Raw genomic sequence first — 26,939 nt, 5'->3', positions numbered from 1 at the left:
TAGTTCCATTTAACAATGTAATTTACTTGAAAATTATTTCTCCTTTTCTTTGCTTCCCTCCCCTCCTACTAAATTTAATGACCCTGTTTTCTCAAGGCTGCATGCATACCTCATTAATCTGTTTAACCTCCAGAACACTGACTTGAAAGAAATTGTTTGAGCCCTTAGACATCTGCTACGCCAGCAACCAGACTGAGATTCACTCCTATAACAGGGTCCAAAATAACTTTATCTCAGAACAAAACAGACTCTGGGAAGCATTTTATTTTTTTTCAGATGTCAGCACCCAGCAATCACCTAACTCCCCCTTTCATCAGCACCCAGGAATCACCAGACTAACTCTTCCTTTCTTTTGTTCTGCTTCTTCCTACATGCCTATAAAATGTTCTGGCCATTCTCAGAAGGAGGAAGGTGGTCTCTGAGACAGCAATCCACCGCCTTCCCAGAATACTAGCATTGTGAATAAACCTACTTTCTTTCCACCAACCTTGTCTCTCAATCATGGGCTTATGAGCAGCAAGCAGCCGAACCTGAGTTCGGTAACAATATTAACAACTTATACAACCATAGTATAGTTATCAAATATAAGAAGTTAACCTTGGTATAATATTATAAACTAAACTACACATTTTATTCTGAGTTCATTAGTTTTTCCACTAATATATTTTTTCTGTTTCAAGATCCTATAATCAATCCCTCAGTCTTTCCTTGTCTTTGATAATCTCAATATTTTTAAAGAGCATTAGTCAGTTATTTTGTAACCAGGTTTGTCTGATTTTTCTCATGATTAGACTAAGGTTATGCACTATTGGGAAGAATACCACAGAAGTAATGTACCATTCTCAGTGCATGATGTGACAAGTACGTAATGTCAACATGTCTTATCAATGGTGATGTTACCTTTGATCATTTGGGTTAAGGTGATGTCTGCCAGGATTCTCTACTGTAAAGTTGCTATTTTTTGTAATTAATAAATATTTTGGGGAAGAGAATTTGAGATTATGCATATATCCTGTTTCTCCTTAAGTTTTCAACCATTAAATTTAGCATCTCTAGGTGGACCTTACCTGCAACAATCATAACTATGCTTTTTCTAATGATGGTTTTATATTTCTCTTTTTATATTTATTAATTGGAATACTTTTCTAAAAAAGAATAACCTTTATTCACTATTATTTATTTAATTATCCATTGATTAATTCAGTTATTTGTTTGTATCAATATAGATTTGTGGGTATTTATTTTATTCTTTGGTAATAATCACATGCTATCATTATTGATTTTGCTGATCCAACTGTTGTAACTCTAGCATTCGGAGTTCTTTCAGGTTACCTCCTGTGCCCTTTTGACAAAACACAGCATTTTGAAATCAATGTAATTTCAATGAAATAATTTTTACCAAACTTCCTCTCTCCTCCTCACCAATTATATTAATCATATGCTAACCTTAGATACTGGTTTCATCTTCATTTCTTCAGCAGCAGCAGCAGGGAAAGCACAAGTTGAAGCACAATAGTAATGAATAAAAGAACTTTCTTTTGAAGAGAGGTCCTGAAATAGAGGAAGTGCCTGAACCCAAGACAATGGATAAGAAAGCTCTAATTCTCCGTTGGTTGTACTTATTTCTGTCATGATGTCTTTTAATTTCAATTCTTCTCTTTGTGAAATAGGATTGTGTAGCTCAAGGAAAATGAATTCACTGGATTTTGCTATTTAAAAAAAAAAAAATTTTATCAATAATATTATTTTTCAAGGGTATTATAATAATTTGATTTTTAATAATAGTAAGGCTGGTATATAACCCAACAAAGTACTTTCTATGTTAGTTAATAACCCAGGTAAATTAAATCCCAAAATAGGCCATTAGTAACCCAGAACCAAAATTCCCAATTTTTGGACTCTTACTGCATTAGAATGAAAACTCCACAGTGGTACTGAACTCTGTATTTCCAGGATTTGGCATTTATTAGGTATTAGTAAACATTTGTCAATGAATGTACAAATAAATGAATGAATGATAACTAAGCAATTAATTATTTTTCTCTAGCCTCCTCCATATATCAAATCTATTAATTAAATAGCATTCCTTTCTTTAATAAATCATTTACTTTCATCATTTCAACAGTGGTCTCAAATGACATCCTCTCCAATAATGACTATAAATGGCTCGTTATATTTTTCCAACTTCTCTATGTAATCATGAATATTGCCAATTAATTTGGAAGTAATTAAGATAGCAAAATACCAATTTGAAAGGTATAAAGTTTAGTTCACTAGTTAACATCTTTTAATATGCATGGAAGTATGGGTCGGGGGGGAGATAGAAAGATCAAAAAGGTAAGAAAGAACTTTACTAATTTGATTTACCCAAGTCTAAACCAGACTCCTTTAGAGTTGGAAACTAAACAAAGTTGGGAAATACCTCAGGATGTGTGTGTGTGTGTGTGTGTGTGTGTGTGCATATAACACACACATATGTAAGTGTTATGGGAACATACAGAAAAGTAGTCAACCCAGTCTTAGAGAAAGAATATATAAGTAAACTGAGTTTCTCTTTTAGAAATTAAAGAAAATGTTGAAAGTAAAGACTTCTGTATTTTATTTAACGTTGTCACTGATTATCTCAGTCACAGATCATTATAAAGTAAGAACCAGAAACTCATAAGACACATAGCCAAGGATGGCAACTGACTAAAAGATACAGTATTCCTTTTATTTAAGAAGATAATTGCATTTGGTAAAGTATCAGGAGAAATTACATGAATAAATAATTTATCTAACATAATATTAAGGGATAAAATTTTTTAATTCAACAAACAATTTCAACTCAATGAAACTACACTGTTAAATTATTACATTCTACTAAATTATTTCATAAGAAAATTATATGACTTCTCAGGTTATATTGAAATTTAGATATCATTTTATACTCACATTGCTGGCTTAATATAGAGTTTTCTAATTGGGTCTCAATCTCCTGAAGATAATGTGAAGCGATCCAGAGGAAAAGGATAGCATGACTCCTTTTACTGTGATCTTCATCCTTACTTTTCCATAATCCAAATCTCTTTAAATGTGTGGTATCCACTAGCAATGAAACCTCATTCAGGGACACTAAAATAAATAAAACACAACAAATAAATTAATTCATTTGGAAAATAACACTTATACACTACATAACTCTACTATACTATGTTTTTCAAAAAGAATTATATGTCAAGTTTTCCAAAAACAGTATTTACAGTGCACTTCACTACACTTAGCTGAAATACCCCAAATAATATTATTAGAGTAAAAAAGGTCCTATTACAATTAGAAAGGGCCAAATAATTATTAAATAATAATTAAATGTAGCAATTTAGTCTCTCATATTATATGATTTCAGTTATATCCAGGAAAGGAAAATATGAAATTAAATTTCCATAGCATAAAAACCTTATCCAGAGAGATTTCCTACTAGGAATTCCAGTATCACTAGCAAAAGAGGGGAAAAAGAAGATCACCTTATCAATGCAGAAAACTCAGCATAGTTTAACCTAGAAAATTATGTATTTCTATCTTGGTCCACACTATTAACCAAGACTACAAATGCTACCATAAGCCACTTTATGCCTATTTTTCTTCTCCCAAAACATCTGCATTTCACTACACAGACTAGTCACTATCAAAAGATTGTCACCTGATCCTGAAGCTGAATAACAATGAATATCAACTATAATTTAATATATATATGGTCAAAGGATGTGGAGTACAGCAATAGGGAATAGTGTCAATGGAATTGTAACAGCTGCATACAATGTCAGAGGGGTAGCAGATTGGGGAAGGGGTCATCACTTTGTGAGGGGTGTAAATGTCTAACTATTACATTGTTTTGTACACCTGAAACTAATAAAAAAGAATTGTCAAGAATAATATGAGCTCCTGAATGGTCTAAGATGCTATTTCTTTTAAAATTCTTCTAGGTTTTATTTCTCAAAACTTCTAGGTAATCACTCTGAATTATCACTCTTTGTCCCTCAGAGAGAGCTAAAAAAATCTCCTGAGGACCTTTTTTTTTTCCAAAGAAACATAAAAATGGTATAAAGAAGTCCTGAGGGTCATCTGGTACAACTGTAAGAAAACAAGCAGCTGAACTAGGAACATAAATATCAGCTAAGGACAAATGTAAGGTGGGCCCCGATTTGAAACAAGTCTCTTAGTACTCCTCCCCCATTATCTCCTGGTGCCTTGCTACTCTACTCAAACTGTAGTCCTCAGCCTGCCATTGGCATCACTTAGGAGCCTGCTAGAAATGCAGAAAACCAGGCCCCACCCTAGATGTACTGAATCAGACCTTCAGTTCAACAAAAACCCCAGGTGACTCATATGAACATTCAAGTTTGAAAAACACTTTACAATAAGCATTCAAATATAGTAACTAGTTATCCTGATGTTCTCATACTACCAGCCATTCTCTTATTTTCACTTTTTCTTATAAATTAATCCATCTTAAACATTATTTCTTTCGTATTTCCTCCTTCTTTCCTTCCCTATTCCAATTCTCCATGTCTTTTTCTTGTTCCCTTTCTGTATTTCTTACTATTTATCCTCTGTGCCTGTTTATATGCATGCCAGCCTGCCTTCCACTCTTCCTCTCCTGTCCTATCCTATCCTATCGCCCCTCTTTCTTTTACTCTCTATTTATTGGCTCTTGTAATAGACTGTCTATCAATCACTCACCTATCTATGGCTCTAACCATTTATATTGTATATACCTACCTAACTACTTCCTATCTATCATCCATCCATCTTATACTTTACTGCAGTATTTTAATTGACTTCTTTGGGCCCCACTGCCCAAATTGTGCTGATTTTTTTATTAGCTCCTTTTCAAACCCTTCTCACATTTCTTTCTTTTGTATTTTACTCTTTCCTACAAACTCATTACTTTAAACTTCTCTTTCTTTCCTCCTACTGCTTCCCTTTTTATCTTGCCCCCTTCCTTTTTCCTTCATTTCTTATAGCCTTTTCCTATATCTTTTCTCAGTCCATTTCATTCCATCTTTTTCTTTCTTTCTCTATTCTTACCCTGCCTATATATCCTGCACGCCTGTCTGCCTTCCTTTCTTCTTTCTTCTTCTTTCCTTCCTTACATCATTCTTTACTCCCTCTCTTCCTTCATCCCTTTATCTCTCCCTTCCTCTTTCCCTCTTCCATTCCTTCTTCTCTCCCTTCCCTTCTATTCTTTTTTTTACTGGCTCCTGTTTTAAAACATTTTTCTTTTCATCTCTATCTCCTGTTCTAACTCTTTCTCTTTGCATCTATTTCCAAATTACAGTGGAAAGAAATCATAAGACAATGACAGCTTACCTTGAAATGGGATCTTAACATACTTTGGCGTGAACTAAAGGAAAATTACAAAAGCAAAAAATGAGTTACCACTCAAAATGTGTTATTATTCAAACTTTTCAAACCACAAGTACATACTCAAAATCTACACTAGAAGTGCTCATGCCTGTTTATCAATAAACTAAGAATATGTTTCACTATAAAGACTTGGTTTTATTGATGTTTAAGAATCCTGTGCAAATAATTTAATTCTCAATATGCTCATTTAGAAAAACATGTTAAGACTTTACTTAATATATTTTTCAAAAACTTTTTTTGAAATAAATCCCTCTCCACAAGCACTGAGTAAAAAAAAAAGTTTCTTGAATTTTTGAAGAAATAAAACAAAGTCCAGAAGAAACTGCCAAAAGGCTTCACAAAGTGTCATTGACTTTAGTAAATAAACTACAAAACAGGGTTTGATTCTTGGCTTTGTTGACATTCCCAGCATTCATCTGTCTTTGTTCCATGTTACAAATGCCCTTCTGACTGAGAAGTCAGCAAGGTTCTTGCTCTTTCTGCTCCTTCTGCCAGGACACTAATTTTCTCTAGGTCATTCTTTTATGTATCTGACCTCCTTAAGTGCTACTTTTGTAATAAACTCTCAAGAGTTGTGGAACACCTAAATCTTACATGTACCTTCTAAAATACGCTTGTGCTTTGACATTTGTTTTTTTATTAACAAAATTAATTCATGCTTATTTATTCTTTGGTTAGATTTCCCTTTTGATCAATACATTTATGAAACTGTTGATCAAATCAGGGGTACAGTCTGTGAATACAAACAAAAAACAAAATCAAATATGGTTTTGATACATGGGTACCCAAATCAACTGCCAACAGAGTTCCAAATAAACAGCAAACAAGGTTCGGTGAAACCACAGGTTTACTGTGATTCCATTTCTTTTGCCAATTTAAAAATTATATCATATTATAGTTTCACAAATATAAAAGTCATATTTCATAGAGTAAATTAGCCACAGAGAAAAATTCAAGCAAAATGGCACATGAGTTTTTAAAAGCTGAGTTTGGGGTTCAAATCCTGTCTCTATTATCTCTACCACTTCACAAATAGTGAGTAGATAAACTTAGGTAACTTGCTGAATTTCTCTCAGCTTTCGATAAGATGTTTAATCACAGGGAACTATTATCATTAGACACTGGTATCTGATTACGTTATCTAGTTTAATTTAGTCAAATCCACCTTATTATTCTGTCACTTTCATACAACTGCTATATATTTGGTGTATATTTTCCATATATATATCCATACAGATACATATCTATATATATGTATATATATATGTAAATATCCATATATATTTATTTCCATATCCATATATATATATTTGGTATATACTTTCCCTTGCCAAATTTTAACATGTTCCACTGGGTCTTTACTCTGATAAAATATATCTTAGCAAATAAAAATAACTAACTATAGAAAATGAATATGAGTGTTTGCTTTTGAAATTTTATACTCATTACTATGAAATTACAAACTAGTAGTGCATCTATACATCTTTGCCCTCTACTTTCTACATTATTCTTTCATTCGCCCACTGTAAGTATTTTTGTCCTATCAAACCTTCCCACTTGGCAAGGATCTGATACTCATTTATACCTTTGTATGATAACTAAACCAACATGTAACCTCTCCCAAAGGCAAAGCCCTAATCCCAGCTAAAATTTAATCCCCAGTTAAGAAAATAACAAAGATGTTTCTGTGGCAGGAAGGTTAACCAAGTTCTCTGAAATCATATCACCTCTATTTAAACTTAAGATTCATAAGAGCTATTTCTATAACTTCGAACGACAACTAATAGAGTTCTCTGAACATAGTATGTACTTAATAAACATTTTCCTAGTATCAACAAAGCTAAGATCTAAAGATGAAACGTTCACATATATTGTAGCATTCTTTACACTAAAAAAGTAACAATAAATATCCAACTATAAAACAATGGCTCTAACTTATATCATAGTTTACCACTATAGGTATTTTTCTAGCTCAGCTAAATTGTAATTATCATGATAATGAGAACAATATCTCCCAGTGCCTACAGCAGTGCATAGCAGACACTCACTAAGCATTAAGAAAATGATTAAATTTAATTCTCATATATATATTTACCCTCCAAAAGAAGTTCTTTAATTTCTAAGTTACAGAACATCATGAGCTTTGTCTGAAAAAAAACATAAACTAAAAGTTTTTTGAAAAATTTGAAAGTCTTAAGACTTATTTTTAACTATTTTTGTCATTTCTAAAATTGCTTATGCTCTCCATCAAAATATAATTACTTTAACTTTTGCAGAATTCCTCGCATGCATATATTTTACCTGCATATATTTGCTTTGATTTACTAAACCACTTTCTTATAATTAGACATTTAAGTTTTTTACTTTAATTATAAGTGTTCCAAAAAACATGTGACAAATTTTTAAGACCCACTTTATGACATTTATTGACTATTTGCTATCCCCTACTTTTTGTAATAGCAAAATACTGGGAGAACTGAAATGTCCAACAGTCTGGAATTAAGGAGAACCCAAGTATGCCAAAACAGGTACATGAGTTAAATTAATTTAATATAATCACGGTGAGTTACAAAACAGTATGTCATACCCTTTTGTTTTAAATATATATATAGTATGAAAAATATAGAATGAAATACATTGTAGAATTAGTGGCAGTTGTCTCTGGATAAGTAAGATTATAGGTGTTCTTTTAATTATTCCTTTACTCATTTCTAGTTTTTTGTTTGGTTTGTTTTTTGCCCATAACAAGTCCACCTAACTATGTAATAACATAATTAATACATTAACTAATGAAAATACATGGTTGAATAATTACTTTGGATTTTCCTCCCCAGCCAATCAATTATTGTCACATATTTAATTACCCAATTTTTTGCCATTAGAAAGAGTTCAACAACAAAAAAATGGTCAAACTGGAAGTTAAAATAAAAAAAGCAAAAAAGGAGGGGAAATTGTGAAAAGTGAATAAAATTCCTTTAAAAAAAACTGTAAAATCACCTCAAGCATGCCAAAATCATTAATATCTGAAAACTAGTGACCAGGGAATATTAATTTTAAACCGAATGGCTCTTGTGCTTTCAATCAAAGCAGTTTTAACTATATCAAAAGCTACCATTATTTGTGGTTCCCAGAATTTGTTGGATTTGTACATAATGTTTACTTTTTTGGGCTCAGGACTTCCTTCATGGACAGTCACCAAGTAAACATCTACTTTATATCTTAAATCATGTACTATCTTCTCTGTGAAGTCCTTCTTGATTCTTCCAAACAGATATAAGTAGTCATTCCTATATGCACCTTTCTTGTACATATTTCTATTGTACATTTTACCATAATGTAAAGTAAATATCTATTTACATGTCTGTCTCTTCCATTATACTACCAGTTCCTTGAAAGCAGAGACCATGTCTTACCATTTTTATACTCCCTGTCTTATTCCTAACACATTAATAAAACTTTTAGGAAAATACCTGAGTATTCAATTTAGCTAAAGTTTATGGGGCCTATTTAGGTTTGAGCCATTTATGGAAGGATAAAAGGGAATAAAAGCATGGCTCTTCACCACAAGATGCTTAAAGATTAATGGAGAAGTTCAGGCAAAACTATAAACCACTATATAAATTTTACAACAGATGTTCAAAGTCCTGTGTGTACACAGTAAAGGGAGAAGTTAATTCTGGCTAGGAAGGAGAAATCAGGAAAGGTTTCCTGAAAGAGGAAGTATTTCAGATAAGTCTTCAGATGATTAGGAGTTCAGCAGGCAGAAATGCTGAAAAATTATAGAGAACTGAGTAAAATCCAGTCTGGCTTTCATATACAATATATGAGGAGGAATACTGAAAAAAAGTGGAAAAACAGGAAGAGGAACTATTCCTGGAGATCCTTAAATAACAAGCTTAGGAATTTGGAGAATTCAGTTTATAACAATTTAAACCAGCAAAATGAGACTTTTTATTTGTGCTCCCAACTATAGTTGAATAAAATTATAAAATTATACTTTAGTTTTAGATCCCAACGTCAATACATACTACGCATAATTTTTTTCATACATGATTTTCATTAGAGTAGTCAGATCAAAGATATGGTTTTAGAAATCCCTTCCCAATTAAAGACATGTTTCAAAGTATGTATAATGACATTCAAAGTGTCCCATATAAAATTATTCTCAATTCTATTTTCATTTGCACTAAAAAAAGAAGACAATCTGAGAATACCTTATCCAAGATCCAAAACTTATAAAAAAATTAAATATACTTACTGTTACACAACCTTTAGAAGCCCCTTTTATTTTGCCAATATAAACAGAAGTAAATATAAAATCCAGTTGTAGATCCATCTCATTACTAGGTGTAATACAGGAAATGTTTTCCATGACAGGATTACATGGACATAATTCAGATGAAGCCTAACAAGGAATAAATTATAAAATGCATATAACCCTAAGTATTATATAAATGCTGACCATGATTTTCAAAGTCAAATACTTCTTTAAATCATTATTAGTGAATGAAATTGAAGGATTTTATACTGTTCTTACTGTGAAGAAGTAATTATTACCTAGATTATTTTTTCTTAAAAAGCATTTGATTGGGGCGGCCCGTTGGCTCAGTTGGTTAGAGCACGAACTCTTAACAGCAGGTTTGCCAGTTTGATTCCCACGTGAGCCAGTGAGCTGCACCCTCCACAACTAGATTGAAGATAACTAGCTGCCACTGAGCTTCGGGAGGGGTGGCTGGATGGCTCAGTTAGTTAGAGTGTGAGCTCTCAACAACAAGGTTGCCGGTTCAATTCCCCCATGGGATGGTGGGCTGCGCCTCGTGCAACTAAAGATTGAAAGCGGCGACTGGACTTAGAGCTGAGCTGCGCCCTCCACAACTAGATTGAAGAACGACTTAGAGCTAATGGGCCCTGGAGAAACACACTGTTCTCCAATATTCCCCAATAAAAAAAAATTTTTTTTTAACCGAGTCACAGAGCCAGATTAAATGTTAATTTAAAACAAAGAATAAAAAAAAAAAAATCTATGATTTACCTTGAGAAAATTATTCTAAATAATCAATGATCATTTCTTAAAAATAAAACAATCAGAGGCTGGTAATATGAATGAATACTGACAATAAATTATTTGAACCTTACTTTAAAGCTATACTCTTCAAAGTACTATGTCAAAAACACAATTGGGGGACATTAAACCAACAGAGGCTTCCATTTATTATTTTCTACAAGAAGGGAGAGACAAAAGACTTAACAAACTGATAGGTATGTGACATTATTCTAAATCCCCCACATGATTTCATTTGCTACTCGAAATAATCTTGTGAGATAGGTATCATTATCTTTATTAAGGAAGTTAAGTGACTTGTCCAAATGGCAGAGCCAGGATTTGAACACAGGTCTGCGTATCTTCAGAAGCCATGCTCTTTCCTCTATAGTATGCTGCCTTAATAGCAAGCAAGGAAAAGGAGTAATTCCAAGCAGCTACAGTACTGCAAGACCAGACACACAAATATTGGAAACTGTTTAATTCTAGAAAAAGTTTTGATAAAGTAACTAAATGTCTAATGTGAACCATTAAAAAAAGAAAAAATATTCAATAGAATATTTAGACTGAAGAAATATAAATGACGAGAAAAAAATGGTACAATGTTTTTAATTCAAAATAAAGACAATTGTTATAATATATTTCTCTGAAATTAATATGAAAGTTGTCTCAAAATTCAAACTAAGAAAAATTGTAATTTTTGTTACAATATGCTCCTTGATGAAATAAGAAGTAATCATTAGCTAACAGTGAGTATTTCACTATTTATCTGTGAGAAGGCAGAAATATATTACCTGTACTGACTGGCATGTAATCAATGGTAATTCCGACAATGCTGATTTAGAAGTACTCTCATTTTCATTAGTGATGGCATGGTCCTGCGTAGGTTGTAATTTAAGAATCTCTGAACTTTTATGTTCAATGGGTCCTTCTTCATCACTGGAAACAACAACTAAAAAGGAAAAAAAAGTGTGTTTTTAAATATTACAATAATCATATCTCAAACAAAGAACTTTCTAATTCATGTGATGTATCTTTAATAATCCCAGTAAATTTAATCATCTACCTTTATTCAGTTTAGAAACTGGTCTATCATTCAATACCTAATTTATACTACTTATATACAATGTTTCCATATCAGTGCTATTGTTTAGCAGTTACCTGAAGGTTGAAGGATGAAGACATTTAAAAAATAAATAAGACCAAGGTAAGAATTTAGAAACAAGTCCTAGTTCTAATAATGTATTGTGCCATCACTCTGAATTGTAATTTAAATCCTGTTACATTAGTTGCTTAGGGAAATGGAGGGCTACGGGGAACACGTGGGAGATTATTTATTGTATATCTTTTAGAACTTTTTATGTACAGTGTGACCACATCAAATACTTGAAAATTAATTAAATAAAAATTAATGACAATAATAGCACTTAAAATCTCTGCACTTCAGCTTCATCAACCAAATGACAATAATAATGGTCCTTACAGAATCTTTTACAATCTACTGATGAGATAAAATTAAGAGCCTTTCCGATCCTCCTGTTACTTACTTGGTTCAGCTGAGATAAGTGATTGGTTCCCTTCACTGTGTTCACTTAAAACTGGTTTTTCTATTGCATTCAACTCACTCTCATCTTTTTCAACCAAGGTAGAATTCCCCGCAGTATCAGTGGAAATAGAGCTCTCAAAAGTTTCAGTGATTGAACAGTCAGGGATGCTTTTGAGAGCAGCACTCAAAGCGACCTCTTTACTATTAAGTGAGGATAGCTTAGTAAAATCACTTTCTACAGGTTCAGGTGTAATTTCTTCAAGCAGTTTTGGGTCTTGATAATGGTTTTCACTTGACTTTTCAAACTCAGTGGATAGTGTTGAGTCATTTTCTTGTTCTTTCTGAACATAAATAAATGCATACAAAAAATTAACATTTTTCAAATTTGGCAACATAAAAAACTTTTTTTAAGTTTAAATTCCTAAAGAAGAATATAAAAGTAAAAACAGTATATCATTTCTATAACTACAGGGACAGAAAACTACACAATGATGCTACACTACTCTTGCCAGTGTCTCCCAAGTATAAAGATACAGAGTTCGGTCTGTCCAATCTGATGCCTAAACATTTTTAAAAGTATGGGATGGTGAGACTCCCGTATTTACAAGTGCTTCAGATAGTCTCCCATGATCTAAGTCAACCTTAGAATGAGAAGAAGACTTTTTACAGTTTTATTTTGCAAAAGTAATGAGGACATGACATCAAGTGACTAGTAATGAGAGCAAAAAATTTAAAACCTAACAGGATAACAATACGAAAAATTATGAAAATTAATCATTGCCTTCAAATCTCTAGTGCTGCATAAATCTAAATCATGTGTGTAAGTCAAAGGCCTGCAAAGTCCTGAAATGCATTGTGAATCAAAGGAATCAAAAACCTGTCTTCTTATTGTTTTGTTAACCATATATGAAGTCTTTGAAAATAGGTAATGTAAAAAAAAAAAGAAATATGTAATGTATGTATTAAGTATGATAATTCTTTACTTGCAACAAATTCCCTAAACTCTAGATAAAGAGAAGCTTAAAGAAGTTGGTAAGTAAATAACTACTGATAAAAGAAATCTGGTAATAATTTTACAAGCAAGTGAAAAAGCAATTAGCTAAACAGTACAAATAGTATTTGGTTAATGAAAGGGAAAGTAAAACAAGTCTGAATGATATACACCAAACTTCTGAGTAAGGAGTGGTATAAGAGGAGGAGAAATTTTAACTTTTTACTCATTCATAATATTTAAATTTGTTCCAATAACTGTATTACTGCAAAAATAAAGTTTCCTTTAAATTATTTTTAAAAAATCAAACAAAGAATCAAAAAAGGAGACAAAGAAAAGAAAGAAATCTGAAGACAAAAGCAAAAAGCTAGAAAAACATTTGGCCACAGTCAATTCATTTTTACCATAGCACAAATTATTTCACATGACATCTAAATACCTCTACTTACTGTCTGTTCTGCTGGCTTATATAAAGAAGTACAATTATGAGAATCACGTAAATTACTTCTAAGCCTTTTCTTTCTCTTCCTGGAAATCAGAGTGGGTTCCATTTTTGAATCAGAATATGTATCATCCTTGTTTCTGCTCCCCTCTTCAAGATCATCACAACCTCTGCTTCCACTACTGAGCTCTTAAAAAACAAGAGACATAAATATAACCAAAAAATACAGGAAGAATCCCTTTTAGAAGAGTTCTTTGAAACATCATCAAATATACCACTTCCAAAACTAATGTTAAAAAAGAAGTCCACTGTTAAATTCTCACATGACATGACATGGATGAATATGAAGAGATAACCTATTTTAAACTACACACAAAGTGAATGTTCATTGTACAATAAATATGAGGAAAATATATTTAAAAGAAGTATTCTTTAGTAACCAAAGCAAAGCAATCAAATCATGTTTTACCATTTACTATAACTTCAACTGTAATACAAAAAAAAAAAGTGGGGGGGTGGGTCTTAATAAAATTCGGAAAAAAACATGGAAAATTCATGTTTTAATATTTTTTGATAATTCATTGTGATCTTAGAATTTGTTGTCTTTTTAAAACGTAAGTTGTACGCATATTTTTTAAGTGAAAACGGACAATAACTTAAAAGAGCAGAGCATTGATCACTGCTCTTTTAAAAGGAGCCAAAATACCTTTCCTGAGCATCTGACTATGAAATCCATGGCAATTACTACTAAAAATGCTTAATATTTCGTTTATCAAATATATGTACTATACAAAAATACCTTCCAATAGGTTCTACCTGAAAATTATCATGAATCATTTTGCTTTCTGAAGCTACATCACACAAATACAAATTCAAAAGTTATGCACAGCAAGTCCCAAAGCATATTCCCTGAATCCATAACTTATTATTCATGCAACACTGACTAGCCTGGCCTCTCTATTCACTCAAAGTTCTTTCAACACTCTTCAAACTATTCTTGCTCTTACTCTAGCTTCATAGACACCTAATGACTAACATTCATAATATCTCTTTGTTGTTGTTTAAAAGGCAGGCATTGGGATAGGATTGAAGGCAAAAACTTTAAGAGTCAACAATCTTCCAATTTACTTTCTCGCCCATGAAAATAAAATCCCCCAATCATCAACAGAGTATTTTGAAAAGCACAATAAATTTTATTTGTAATTTTGTAAACTGCAAAGGTAGTCAAATACAATTTCTATACATAAAAACTGTATCAAATTAAAATTTCAAATATAAATACTATATAAAAAAGACTGATGAAAGGAAAGTGGCTTGAGAAAAACTATTATATAGGAACTTTTCTTTAAACAGTTCACCATTTGCACTTCAGCCAAGACTATTTCATGGAAAACAGGAATAAATTTATTAGATAGAGCTAAACATTGTAAAAATATGATTCCACCTGCATATTATGTACAATTTAACTTGCAAATATTACTAGTGAACGAAATCAGAGATGAAAAAATCCTATAAACAAAAAATATTAAATATTTCCAATGTATTATTTTTATAAAAGCAAATTCCACAATGCAAATGTAATGTACTACAAAATGGTATACCTGGGGATTAAGAATTTCCATTAATTTATGGCCTATGTTAAACAACTGGAATTAAACACAATTATCAATAGGATGAAAACATAATGAGTTTTAATACCTAATTTCCAAAACCTTCAGGGATACTAAGAAAATATAAAGCATTTCTATTGTTACGTACTTTTTTCCATGTTGTGTATCTAAAATTCCACTGTGACTTTGTAGTAATACTGAAGGGCACAAATCAGAAAGATTTTTATTCAATTATTGCTACTCTATCTAGAAAAGCAGTGGAGTGTGAGAGCTTAACAGTGCCTTGACAGTATTTGAATTGAGCTCACTTATACAAGTACTTATATTTTTACTTGATAAGTAATGGTAATTGCTTCTGGGGAAAGCACAATTCATAAGAAATGTCTTTCATTATATGCAGACAGTACTTAGTGACTAATTGAAAGGTTATGACTACAGAGTCACAATGTTTTCTCTAAAAATTACCCTCTTAGGAGTTGCAGCTGGTTTCTTGTATACATCGAAGTTATTAGTCTAGTTTCCTTATAAGTTTTCCTCTTGTATGGAAAAGGCTACTAAAAATGTGTAGATTGCTGTGTTTCAAAGGAAGTACAAAATTTTGCATAGTGTCATTAAAGGACCATCTTTTCTTGTGAATAATTTATAAAATCATTCAGAAAACAAAATACCTCACTCGTTTGAAGCTATCAATAATCCAAGATACCCCTGAAGATGTTAGTTTCCCATCTGACTAATGTAGTAAATTGTTCTGGTGCAAATTTTTGTAAATTATTTAAAAATCTTAAAAGAGAAACAAAAAAAAGAGTAAAGAAGTCAGATGACCCGACATGCCAGGAAGCCTACAAAGAATTTTCAGTAGTCTGGGATGTATTTACCTTTAAAAATGCTAATAATGGCTTGTATTGGCATCCTCCTAGAGTTGAGAGAAATTCTAATGAATAAAGAATGTAGTTCATAGTAGGAGGATAGCCACTAGGAAGCTAATAATAATCATCGAGTTAGCAGTAATACAACTCCCAAACATATCTATGGAAACACTTAGAAATAGCTAAACTAACATTATACCTTTATAGATATATGCCCAGCCCCAACAATAACAACAACAAAAATCCAAATTTACTTCTGAATTTAGTATATCAATCAAGAAATAAATATTACAACATACAAATAGTAAATTTAGCAATTTTCTTTGTGTTGCTAAATAATCTCCCTTTATTTTCACATATCCTTGAAATGTAAAATTAGTTATTTACAATTTTAAAATTATTATAAAAGCAATACACAAAAATTCAAACGACAAGTTTTCTAAGGTTAACAAACCTTTAGGTTGAGCATCAGACACTATAAGAGAAATGACATCATCATCTCTTCTCTTTTCTTTGGTATGTGCAGCCTGTTTTGCATAATTATTATCTACTGTCTTATTTCGTTGTGAAACCCTGCAAAAAAAAAATAGTATTATACTCAATTCTTCTAAACCCAAATGAATTTTGAAGCCAGCTGGCATATATTCAAGATAAAAATCAGTAAATTACAAACACAATCCCACATAGAAGAGTATATGATCTAAACAGTAAAAAAATAATAAACTAAGATTTGAGAAATAAGCTCTCATTCCTGTTCTACCTTTAAATTCTCCATTTTCTTTTGGGATATGGGGTAGATACCCACACCGCAGAATTCTGCACGTGAAAAATGAGCAAAAGAATAATACACGTATAAAATACATCAGAGGTCTGAAAAGTAAACAACCTCACTTTACACCTCAAGAACTTAGAAAAAGAACAACTGAAGCAGGAGAAAGAAAACAACAAAGATCAGAGCAGAAATAAATAAAATAGAGACCAGAGAAACATAAAAGATCAACAAAACTAAGAACTACTTTTTTTAAAAAGACAAACAAAACTGACAAACCTTTAACCAGACAAACTAAGAGAAAGAAAAGACTCATAAATGTAAACAGAAATCAAAGAGGAGACACCAAAACTCATACCACAAAAATATACAGGATAATCAACAGATTACTATGAACAATTATATGCCAAAAAATTGAAATACCTAAAAGAAATGGATAAATAACTAGAAACATACAACCTACTAAGACTAAAAAGAAAATATAAAGTGACCAATAACGAGTAAGGAGACTGAATTAGAATCAAGCCTCCCAGTAAAGAAAAGCCCAGGACCAGATGATTTCATTGATAATTCTACCAAACAATTTTTAAAAAATTAATGTGAATCCTTCCCAAACTCTTCCCAAAAATTGAAAAGAAAGGAATATTCCTAAACTCATTTTAGGAGGTCATCATTATCCTGATACCAAAGCCAGGTAAGGACACTACAGAAAACGAAAACTAGAGACCACTATCCCTAAAGACTATAGATGCAAAAATCCTCAACAAAATATTAGGAACCCAAATTCAACAGTACCTTAAAGATAGGCTACTACACCATGATCGAAATGGATTTATTCCAGGGGTGTAAGTATGTCTCAACATCCACAAATAAATGTGATACAACACATTAATAGAATGAAAGATAAAAGGTACATGATTACTAAATAGATATAGAAAAAGTATTTCATGAAATTCAACATCCTTTCATGATAAAACCCTCAAGAAATTGGATATAGAAGGAAAGTACCTCAACATAGCAAAGGCCAATACAACAAACCCCCACGTAACATACTCAACAGTAAAGATTTAAAAGTTTTTCCTCTGAGATGAGGACCAAGACAATGGTGCCCATTCTCACCACACTTATTCAACAAAATTCTGGAAATCCTAAACAAAGCAATTAAGGAAGACAAAGAAATAAAAGGCATGTAAATCTGAAAAGAAGTAAAACTGTCATTATTTGCAGATAATATGATCTTACATGTAGAAAACCCTAAAGAATCTACCAAAAAACTGTTAGAACTAATCAACAAAGTCAGTGAAGTTGCACGATATAAAAATCAATGAACAAAAATCAGTAGCATTTCTATACGCTATGAGCAAAATATCACAAAGAGAAATTAAGAAAACAATTGCATTCACAATTGCATCAAAAGGAATAAAATACCTAAGAATAAATATAACCAAGATGGATAAAGACCCGTACACTGAAAACTGTAAGACGGTCGATGAAATTGAAGACAACGCAAATATGCATAAATGGAAAGAAATTCTGTACTCATGGATTAGAAGATTTAATATTGTTAAAATGTCCAAAGCAACCTACAGACTCAATACAATCCAATCGACATTCCAATGGCCTTTTTCATAAAAACAAAACAATCTTAGTATTTCTATGGAACGGAACCACAAAAGACCCCCAAAATAGCCAAAGCATCTTGTGAAAGAACAAAGCTGAAGGAATCACACGTCCTGATTTCAAACCATATTATAAAGCTATAGGAATCAAAACAGTATGGCATTGGTAGAAAAACAGACACAGATCAATTCAGAATAGAGTCAAAAATAAGTCCACACATGTATAGTCAATTAACTTATGATAAAGGAACAAAGAACATACAATGGTGAAATAAATGTTGGGAAAGCTGGACAAAAGAATAAAGTGAACTAATATCTCACATTATACATGAAAATCAACTCAAAATGGATTAAAGAATTGAACATAAGACCTGAAACCATAAAACTCCTGGAAGAAAACATGGGGGTAAGCTCCGTGACATTGGTCTTAGCAATGATTTGTGGGCTTAACAACAAAGCAAAGGCAACAAAAGCAATGTAAACAATATATCACACTAAAAAGCTTCCCTTCAGAAAAAGATACTATCTCCAAGATGAAAAGGGAACCTAGGGAATGGGAGAAATACCTGCAAATCATACCCATACATCCAAAAAGGGGTTAAAATGCAAAATACATTAAAAAAAAAAAACCTCATACAACTCAATAAAACTCAATAGCAGAAAAAAACTTTTTTTCAATGGGCAGAACTGAGTAATTATTATTCCAAAGACATACACATGGCCAACAGGTACATATAATGGAGCTCAACATCAGCAATTATCATGGAAATGCAAATCAAAACCACACTGAGGTATCACTTCACACCTGTTAGAATGGCTATTGTCAAAAAAAGAAATAAAAGTGTTAGAAAAGATGTCCTTGCGCGATGTTGGTGGAATTAGTAAATTGGTGCATCCACTATGGAAAGTAGTATGGAAGTTCCTCAAAAAATTAAAAATAGGGGTTGCTGGTTGGCTCAGTTGGTTAGAGAGTGCGCTCTTAGCAATAAGGTTGCCGGTTTGATTCCCACATGGGCCAGTGAGCCGCCGCGCCCTCCACAACTAGATTGAAGACAACCACTTCAGCTGAGCTTCCACTGAGTTGCCGGTGGACAGCTGGATAGCTCATTTGCTTAGAGCTCAAGTTCTCAACAAGGTTGCCAGTTCAATCCCCACATGGGACGGTGGGCTGTGCCCCCCCCAACAACTAGCTTGAAAACGGCAACTGGACTTGGAGCTGAGCTGCGCCCTCCACAGCTACCCTGAAGGACAATGACTTGACTTGGAGCTGATGCACCCTGGAGAAACACTCTGTTTCCCAATTTTAAAAAAATTAAAAAAAAAAATGCCAAGTCATTCAGCAATTCATGTACTGGGTATTTAGCACCCCCATGTTCACTGTAGCATTATTTACAATAGCCACCATATAGAAACAACCTAAGTGTCTATAATAAGAAGAATGAATAAAGAAAATGTGATACAAACACACACACACACAAATATTATTCAGTGATAAAAAAAGAAAGAAACCCTGCTGTTTGTGATAAGATGGATGGACCTTAAGGCATTATGCTAAGTGAAATATGTCAGACAAAGACAAATACTGTACATCTCACTTCCTCTCTTATATGTAGTATCTTAAAAAACAAAGAAACAAACAAACAAAACCTCGATGTAGACAACAGATTGGTGGTTGCCAGAGCTGGAGGGAGGTGACAGCTGGAGGGAGGCTGCCAGGAGGGTAGGTGGCAACGCTCTCCCTATAGTAAAATGGTAAAGTTTCCATTATAAGTGGTGTATTGTATATTTGAAAGTTACTAAGACAGCTCTTATTATAAAAGTTCTCATCACAAGAAAAAAAATTGCAACTGTGTGGGGTGATGGATGTTAACTAAACTTACTGTGTTAATCATTTCCCAATTCAAACATATAGTAAATCATTATATTGTATACCTAAGGCTAATACAATATTATCTGTCAGTAACCTATCAAAAAAATGCACTAGTTAATTTTCAAAAATAAATTGATACAAAAAATTGGGAAATCGATATGGTTAATATTTCAATAGCCAAAGAATGAGTTAAAGCCTTACACACAATATTCTCATCCATGATAATTATTATTAATGAAACAACTCATTATGGTATTATTTAAGTGAATAAAAATTTTGAAATAAGCAACTATGAAGTTATTAAACTACAGCATTCCCTTGTAATAGAATACATAAAGTAATTACCACATTTCCAAAACTATTTAACAATCACATACCAAAAATAAATCAAGGATCTCTGTACAGTAAAATATAAAACTCATATCAAGTGACCTTAGGAAGATTGTGGAGTAGGAAGCACCTACCATCTACTCACCTAGACAACAACTGCACTGGCAGAATCTGTCTGATGTAACTATTTTGGAATTCTGCTGTCTATTAAAGGCTTGCAACTTCCAGTCAAAAAATTCAACAAGAATTAGAGTTAATTTTGGTCAATTTCACCTTTTTGGGTGGTAGCAGGTAACCAACCATCCCCTACCCACAGCCCTGAGGCAAGCACCTATGCCCAAGTTCCTAAGAGTTCCTAAAACTGTTCGCATGGGCTTGCAAAAACCAAGGTGAGCAGTCTTGACAAGGTCATCCAAATACTGGGAATCTGTATTCTGATAACTGCTTGTTGTTTTTAATCATGGATGAGCAGACATTAAGAAGGCATCCATTTTTGCAACCCTCACCCTATCCAACTAAAATGACTTCCATAAGATTTAAAGGACTAGCACCCATGCCCTCCCCCTCTATTCCGCCCTGCCCCCCCGCCCTCATTTTTCTTGTTTTCTCTTTTGGAAACCAAACACTTAATGACTAAGATGTTAAAAAGTAATCACATACATGAGGGTATTCAGAAAGTCACAGACATAACCAAAGAAAGACGCAGACTTAGAAAAGACCTAACATGTTATGTTTATACATCAGACTGATCCCTGCAAAAAAGACATGTTACAATAACAAAATAAAAATTAAAAAAACACCAGCAAACCCTGGTGAAGGCGGAAAATCTGATTTCCAGACTTACCGTATTATAAGATTCAAATGTCAAGTGTTCAACAAAAAAATCACAAGTCATACAAAGAAACAAAAAAGTATGGCCAATTTGAAGGAAAAATATAGATCAACAGTACCTGTCCCTGAAAAAATCCAGATGACAGGCTCAACAGACAAAGACATTAAAATGACTGTCTTAAAGCGCCTCAGAAAGCTAAAATTAATCTTGAACAAAGTCAAGGAAGTGACTTATGACAAAATGAAAATATTCATAAAAAGTCAAAATATACACACGAGCTCGGACAATCAAGTTGACAAAGACATCCTAGAAAAAAAGCTACATACCTCATTGCTGAATATCACATGGTCACCCTCGAAGTACTCCCCTTGGGAAGCTATGCAACGATGCTAGCGCCTAGTCCACCCTTCAAAGCAATTTTGGAACTCTTTTTCTAGAATGGCCATCAGAGCTGTCATCGTATTACCCTTGACGTCCTGAATGTCATCAAAATGTCTTCCTTTCAATATTTCCTTTATCTTTGGGTAAAGAAAGAAGTCATTGGGGGCCAGATCAAGTGAGTAGGGAGGGTGGTCCAAATTATTTGCTTACTGTCTAAAAACGCCCTCACAGATAGCGCCGTGTGAGCTGGTGCATTGTCGTGATGCAAGAGCCATGAACTGTTGGCAAAAAATTCAGGTCGTCTAACTTTTTCACACAGCCTTTTCAGCACCTCCAAATAGTAAACTTGGTTAACTGTTTGTCCAGCTGGTACAAATTCATAATGAATAATCCTCTAATGTCAAAAAAGCTTAGCAGCATCATTGCAACAAATTCACAAACTTAATTGTCAGACCTCGTATGAACCAAAAGGAAAATTATGGAGCTAAAAGATACACTAACTAAAATGCAAAATTTCATTAAAGAGATTCAAAAGCAGATTTGAGCAGACAGAAGAAATAACTGGTGAACCTTAAGATATGATCATGGAAATTATCAAATCTAGGAACAGAAAAAAGAAAATTTTAAGAAAAGTAAATAGAGCCTAAGGAACATGTGGTACATCAACAAATGGATCAATATATGCATTATTGGAGTCTCAGAAGGAGAAGAAAAAGGGCAGAGAGATTATTTGAATAAATAATCACCAACAAAATTCCAAATTTGATGAAAGACATGAATATAAACATCCAAGAATCAGTGTCATACAGTTCTGGTCGCTGGTAGTGGCCCTCGCAGGTTGAATTAAAGAAAATACTTTATAAGAAGATGGCCACTGCACAACTGAAGAGAACTTCTGTGAGTGCATTGATATTTCCCAGTAAGGTATCAACTGAGCTTGGTGTTAGTGAAGAGGCTCCTAGCAGTTTCAGTATCCTGCATCACGTATTTGAGAGGAATTTTTCCAGAATGTGCTTATGGAACAAGATAGGTAGATGATCTTTTTTCAAAATTCTGAGAGAAGATAAACATTGTCCAGGATCTACACAGTTAGTGAAGTGGATGCTAGGATGCTATCAAGCTTTACAGAAAAAACATCTAAGGATGGTTGTGCTAGTTGTATACACCAATCCAGAAGACCCTCACACAATTTCAGAACATTACCAATTTAAATTCAAGTATACCAATAATGGACCAATCATGGACTTCTTAAGTAAAAACCAAAGCAGTGAATCACGTGTGTCATCTGCTGACACGAAGAAAGCAAGTATTCTCCTCATTCGCAAGAATTATGTTGTAATACAAAATCTAGGACCTTTACCTAATGATGTTTGTTTGACCATGAAACTTTTTTACTACGATGAAGTCACACCTGCAGATTACCAGCCTCCTGGTTTTAAGGATGGTGATTGTGGAGAGATATTTGATGGGGAGCCTATGTACTTAAATGTGGGAGAAGTTCCAACTCCTTTTCACACCATCAAAGTGACTACTGAGAAGAATGAATGGAAAATATTTATTCACCTGTATTATCACCAAAACAATTAAAAACACCACTTCAGAAAATTCTCATGGACAAAGATGATGTAGAATATGACCAAGAGCATTATATAAGTGATTATTTTGACATTGAAACTAAAATGGAAGAGCAGAAAAAAAATTCTGGATCTTCTGAACTTGAAGAACTAAATTTAGTTTGTGAGGAAGATGAGACTATGAGGTGTAAAGAAAGTCCAGATCTTTCAATTTCTCATTCTCAGGTTGAGCACTTAGTCAATAAAACACTTGAACTTGATGTGTATAAAGTAAATAAAACTTCTGAACTTGATGTGTCTGAAAGCAAAACAAGAAGTGGAAAAATCTTTCAGAATAAAATGGCTAATGGAAATCAATCAGTAAAACCTTCTAAAGACAAGAAAAAGAGACGTGAACTCAAATCTGGGAAAAGTCTGTCATCACTTTAATTCTCCTAGTCAATGCCAAAAATAAAAAGTTTAGTGAACCAAAGGACCATACACGAAAATTATTTTTCTTCTTCATGTTTGCACAGTTCATTACAATATTTAAAGGAAACTATATTACTATTTTAAGGTGTGTTTGCCCTATCTCTGAAAACTTAGATGTAGTCTTATGCAGTTCGTGAACTGAAATTGAATTCTTAGCTGACTTACCACATTGTGATCCTGAATGTTATCTGAGACAAATCCAAGAGAATTTTTGAATAAAATAAAAAACATCAGTGTCATAATTATCTACTCAATATTGATCTAGCTTCCATTTTGGTGGATACTTCCTTTAAAAAATATATTAATTTTTAAGGCCTCCTAAAGCCATTTTGAAACAAATAATATTTATTTTGGTGTTAAATTTTGGAAGGAATTCACTTTTTACTTATGTTAAAACTATGCCATTTAACTGTGTTTGCAATTGTTATTAAAACAATCTTCTTCAGTACTTTGATACAGTGTATTAACAATATGCAGTGTACAATTAAACATATGTGCTTTACCTTTTTTAAAACATTTTTTACTATAAGACAAAATGATAAAAAAAAAAAATAAGACAAAATGATGACTAAGATTTTGAGTCTGGCATTTTGGGGAGCAAAAATGTTATCCAGCATCTAAAATAAACAAACAAACAAACAAATAAATATAAACCTCCAAGAATCCCAAGGAACTAGTGGTAGAATAAACTCAGTAAGACCTTCGCTGAAAAATGTTATAATAAAACTACTGAAAGACAAAGACAAATTGAGACTCTTGAAAACACCAAGAAAAAAATGTCTTGTCACATACAAAAAAATCTCAATTAAGATTTTAAGCAGGGCCAGCCCGGTGGCTCAAGTGTGATTAGAGCACCAGGCTCCTAACACCGGGGTCGCTGTTTCGATTCCCACATGGGCCAGTGAGCTGTGCCCTCTACAGTTAAGATTGTGAACAACGGCTCTCCCTGGAGCTAGGCTGCCATGAGCAACCGGTGGACAGCGTGAGTGGCCAGAAGCCAGCGTGAGTGACCAGCAGCCAGTGTGAGTGGCCATGGGCTGCTGTGTGCTGCCATGAGTGGCGGGCGGCCAGCGTGAGTGGCCAGCAGCCAGCATGAGCATCTGACTGACAACCGGTGACCGACTGTCTCAGCCGGGGAGAGCACAAGGTTCATAATACCAGCATGGGCCAGGGAGCTGTGTCCTACACAACTAGACGAAGAAACAATGGCTTGAACCGGAGTGGGGGGAAGGGGGGCAAAAAAAAGCAGGGGGGTGATTTTAAGCAGATTTCTCGTCAAAAAACATGGTAGCTAGAAGGCATTGGATTGGTATATTCAAAGTTCTAAAGAAAAAAACTCAACCAGAAACTCTATATCTGGCAAAACTGTCCTTCAAAAGTATGGGCAAAATTAACACATTTCAAATTAAACAAAACCTGAAATAGTGCATTACCACTAGATCAGCTCTACAAGAAATGCTAAAGCGAGTCCTTCACGTTGAAAAGACAGGACATTAGACAGTAACTCGAAACCATATGAAGAAATAAATATTATTGGAAAATACATGGACAATTATAAAAGCTGGTATTATTGTACCTTGGCATGTAATTTGCCTTTTTCTACATGATTTAAAAGACTAATGCATTTTTTGAAACTATTAGACTACATTTTTGAACACACAATGCATAAAAATATAATTTTGTGCAGTCAATACTCGAAAGGAAGTGAAGACAGAGCTGTATAGGAGCACAGTTTTGAATGTTACTAAAGTTAGGCTGTTATAAATTCAAATTACAGTGTTGTAACTTTAGAATGTTAAATGTATTCGGCAGTAAGAAAAGATGAAATAGGACCATTTATGACAACATGGATGGATCTTGAGATTATAATGCTAAGCGAAATAAGTCAGACAGAAAAAGTAGAGAACCACATGATTTCATTGATATGTGGTATATAAACCAAAAACAACAAAAGAACAAGAAAAATAACTGAAAGAACAAAAACTCATGGACATAGACAACAGTTTAGGGTAAAGGGGTAAGGGGAGCAGGGCTCCACAAGAGGGTAAATGGGGTCTAATATATGGTGATGGAAAGAGAACTGACTCTGGATGGTGAACACCCAATGTGAGATATAGATAATGTATTACAGAACTGTACATCTGAAATCTATGTAACTTTGCTAACAATTGTCACCCCAACAAACTTTTTAAAAAAGGAATGTTAAATGTAAACCCCACGATAACCACAAAGATATCAGCTACAGAGTACAGACAAAAGGAAATGAGAAGAGAAACAAAAAGTTTCACTACAAAAAACAAGGGAACACAGAAAAAGACAGTAGCGCAGGAAATATGGGGCAAAAACAAAACTATAAGGCATATAGAAAACAAATAATCAAAATGACAGAAATAAGTCACTTTATCTATTCCTTTAAATGTTAATTAATTAAACTCTCCAAACAAAAGACAAAGATTAGCAGAATGGATTTAAAAATATATATAACCCAACTATAGCCTGCCTACAGAGACTCACTTCAGATCCAAAAGCACCAATAGGTTAAGAGTAAAAGGATAGAAGAAAGTATTCTACGCAAATACTAGCCAAAAGACAACAAAAGTGGCTATACTAATATCAGACAAAATAGATTTGAAATCAAAAAGTTTACAAGAGACAAAGAAGAACATTATATATCAGTACAAGATTCAATACAAGAAAATTTAACAATTACAGTTGACCCTTGAATAACACAGGGTTTAGAGTGCCAACCCCCAACGTTATGCAGTAAAATATCTGCATATATAACTTTGGACTCCCCCAAAATTTAACTACAGTCACCCTTTAGTACCCACAGGGGACTGTTTCCAGGACCATGATCCCACCGTGAATACGAAAATCCATGGATGCTGAAGTCCCTTATATAAAATAGCACAGAACAATGTATACAGTCCACCCTCCACATCCATGAATTCCCAACCACACATCGAAAATATTGTTTTCAATCCAATGTTGGTTGAATCCACAGATGTGAAACCCAGGAATAAAGAGGACTAACTATACATTTATTGAAAAAAAAAAAAAACAATCTGTATAAGTGGACCTCTGTAGTTCAAATCTGTGTGGTTCAAAGGTCAACTGCATGAACATTTACACACCTAATTAGACTATCAAAATAGATAAAGTGAAAACTGACAGAGAGAAATAGACAGTTC

At 33.2% G+C, this 26,939-nt stretch overlaps 1 protein-coding gene and 1 pseudogene across 7 annotated transcripts in view; one reads left to right on the top strand and one right to left on the bottom strand.

Annotated features, from left to right (window-relative positions):
- SENP7 (SUMO specific peptidase 7) overlaps positions 1-26,939 on the bottom strand; it is a 115,742-nt gene that overhangs the window by 23,251 nt on the left and 65,552 nt on the right. For all 7 annotated transcript variants that reach the window (XM_074332590.2, XM_074332581.2, XM_019711204.3 and 4 more), the window contains 8 exons: positions 16,357-16,475; positions 13,434-13,615; positions 11,995-12,334; positions 11,242-11,399; positions 9,665-9,811; positions 5,350-5,383; positions 2,935-3,114; positions 1,447-1,709 (listed from right to left, as the gene is read on the bottom strand). In XM_074332590.2, the coding sequence (XP_074188691.1) occupies positions 1,447-1,709; positions 2,935-3,114; positions 5,350-5,383; positions 9,665-9,811; positions 11,242-11,399; positions 11,995-12,334; positions 13,434-13,615; positions 16,357-16,475 (1,423 nt within the window). The remainder of the gene's footprint in view (positions 1-1,446; positions 1,710-2,934; positions 3,115-5,349; positions 5,384-9,664; positions 9,812-11,241; positions 11,400-11,994; positions 12,335-13,433; positions 13,616-16,356; positions 16,476-26,939) is intronic.
- LOC109434349 (HORMA domain-containing protein 1 pseudogene) lies at positions 22,208-23,885 on the top strand (annotated as a pseudogene).

This window comes from Rhinolophus sinicus, chromosome 17 (assembly GCF_057876585.1).
Source record: "Rhinolophus sinicus isolate RSI-liver-muscle chromosome 17, RSI-T2T, whole genome shotgun sequence".
NCBI classification, from domain to species: Eukaryota; Metazoa; Chordata; class Mammalia; order Chiroptera; family Rhinolophidae; genus Rhinolophus; species Rhinolophus sinicus.
The sequence above is the reverse complement of the archived record's forward strand: the minus strand, read 5'-3'. Positions and strand labels throughout refer to the sequence as shown.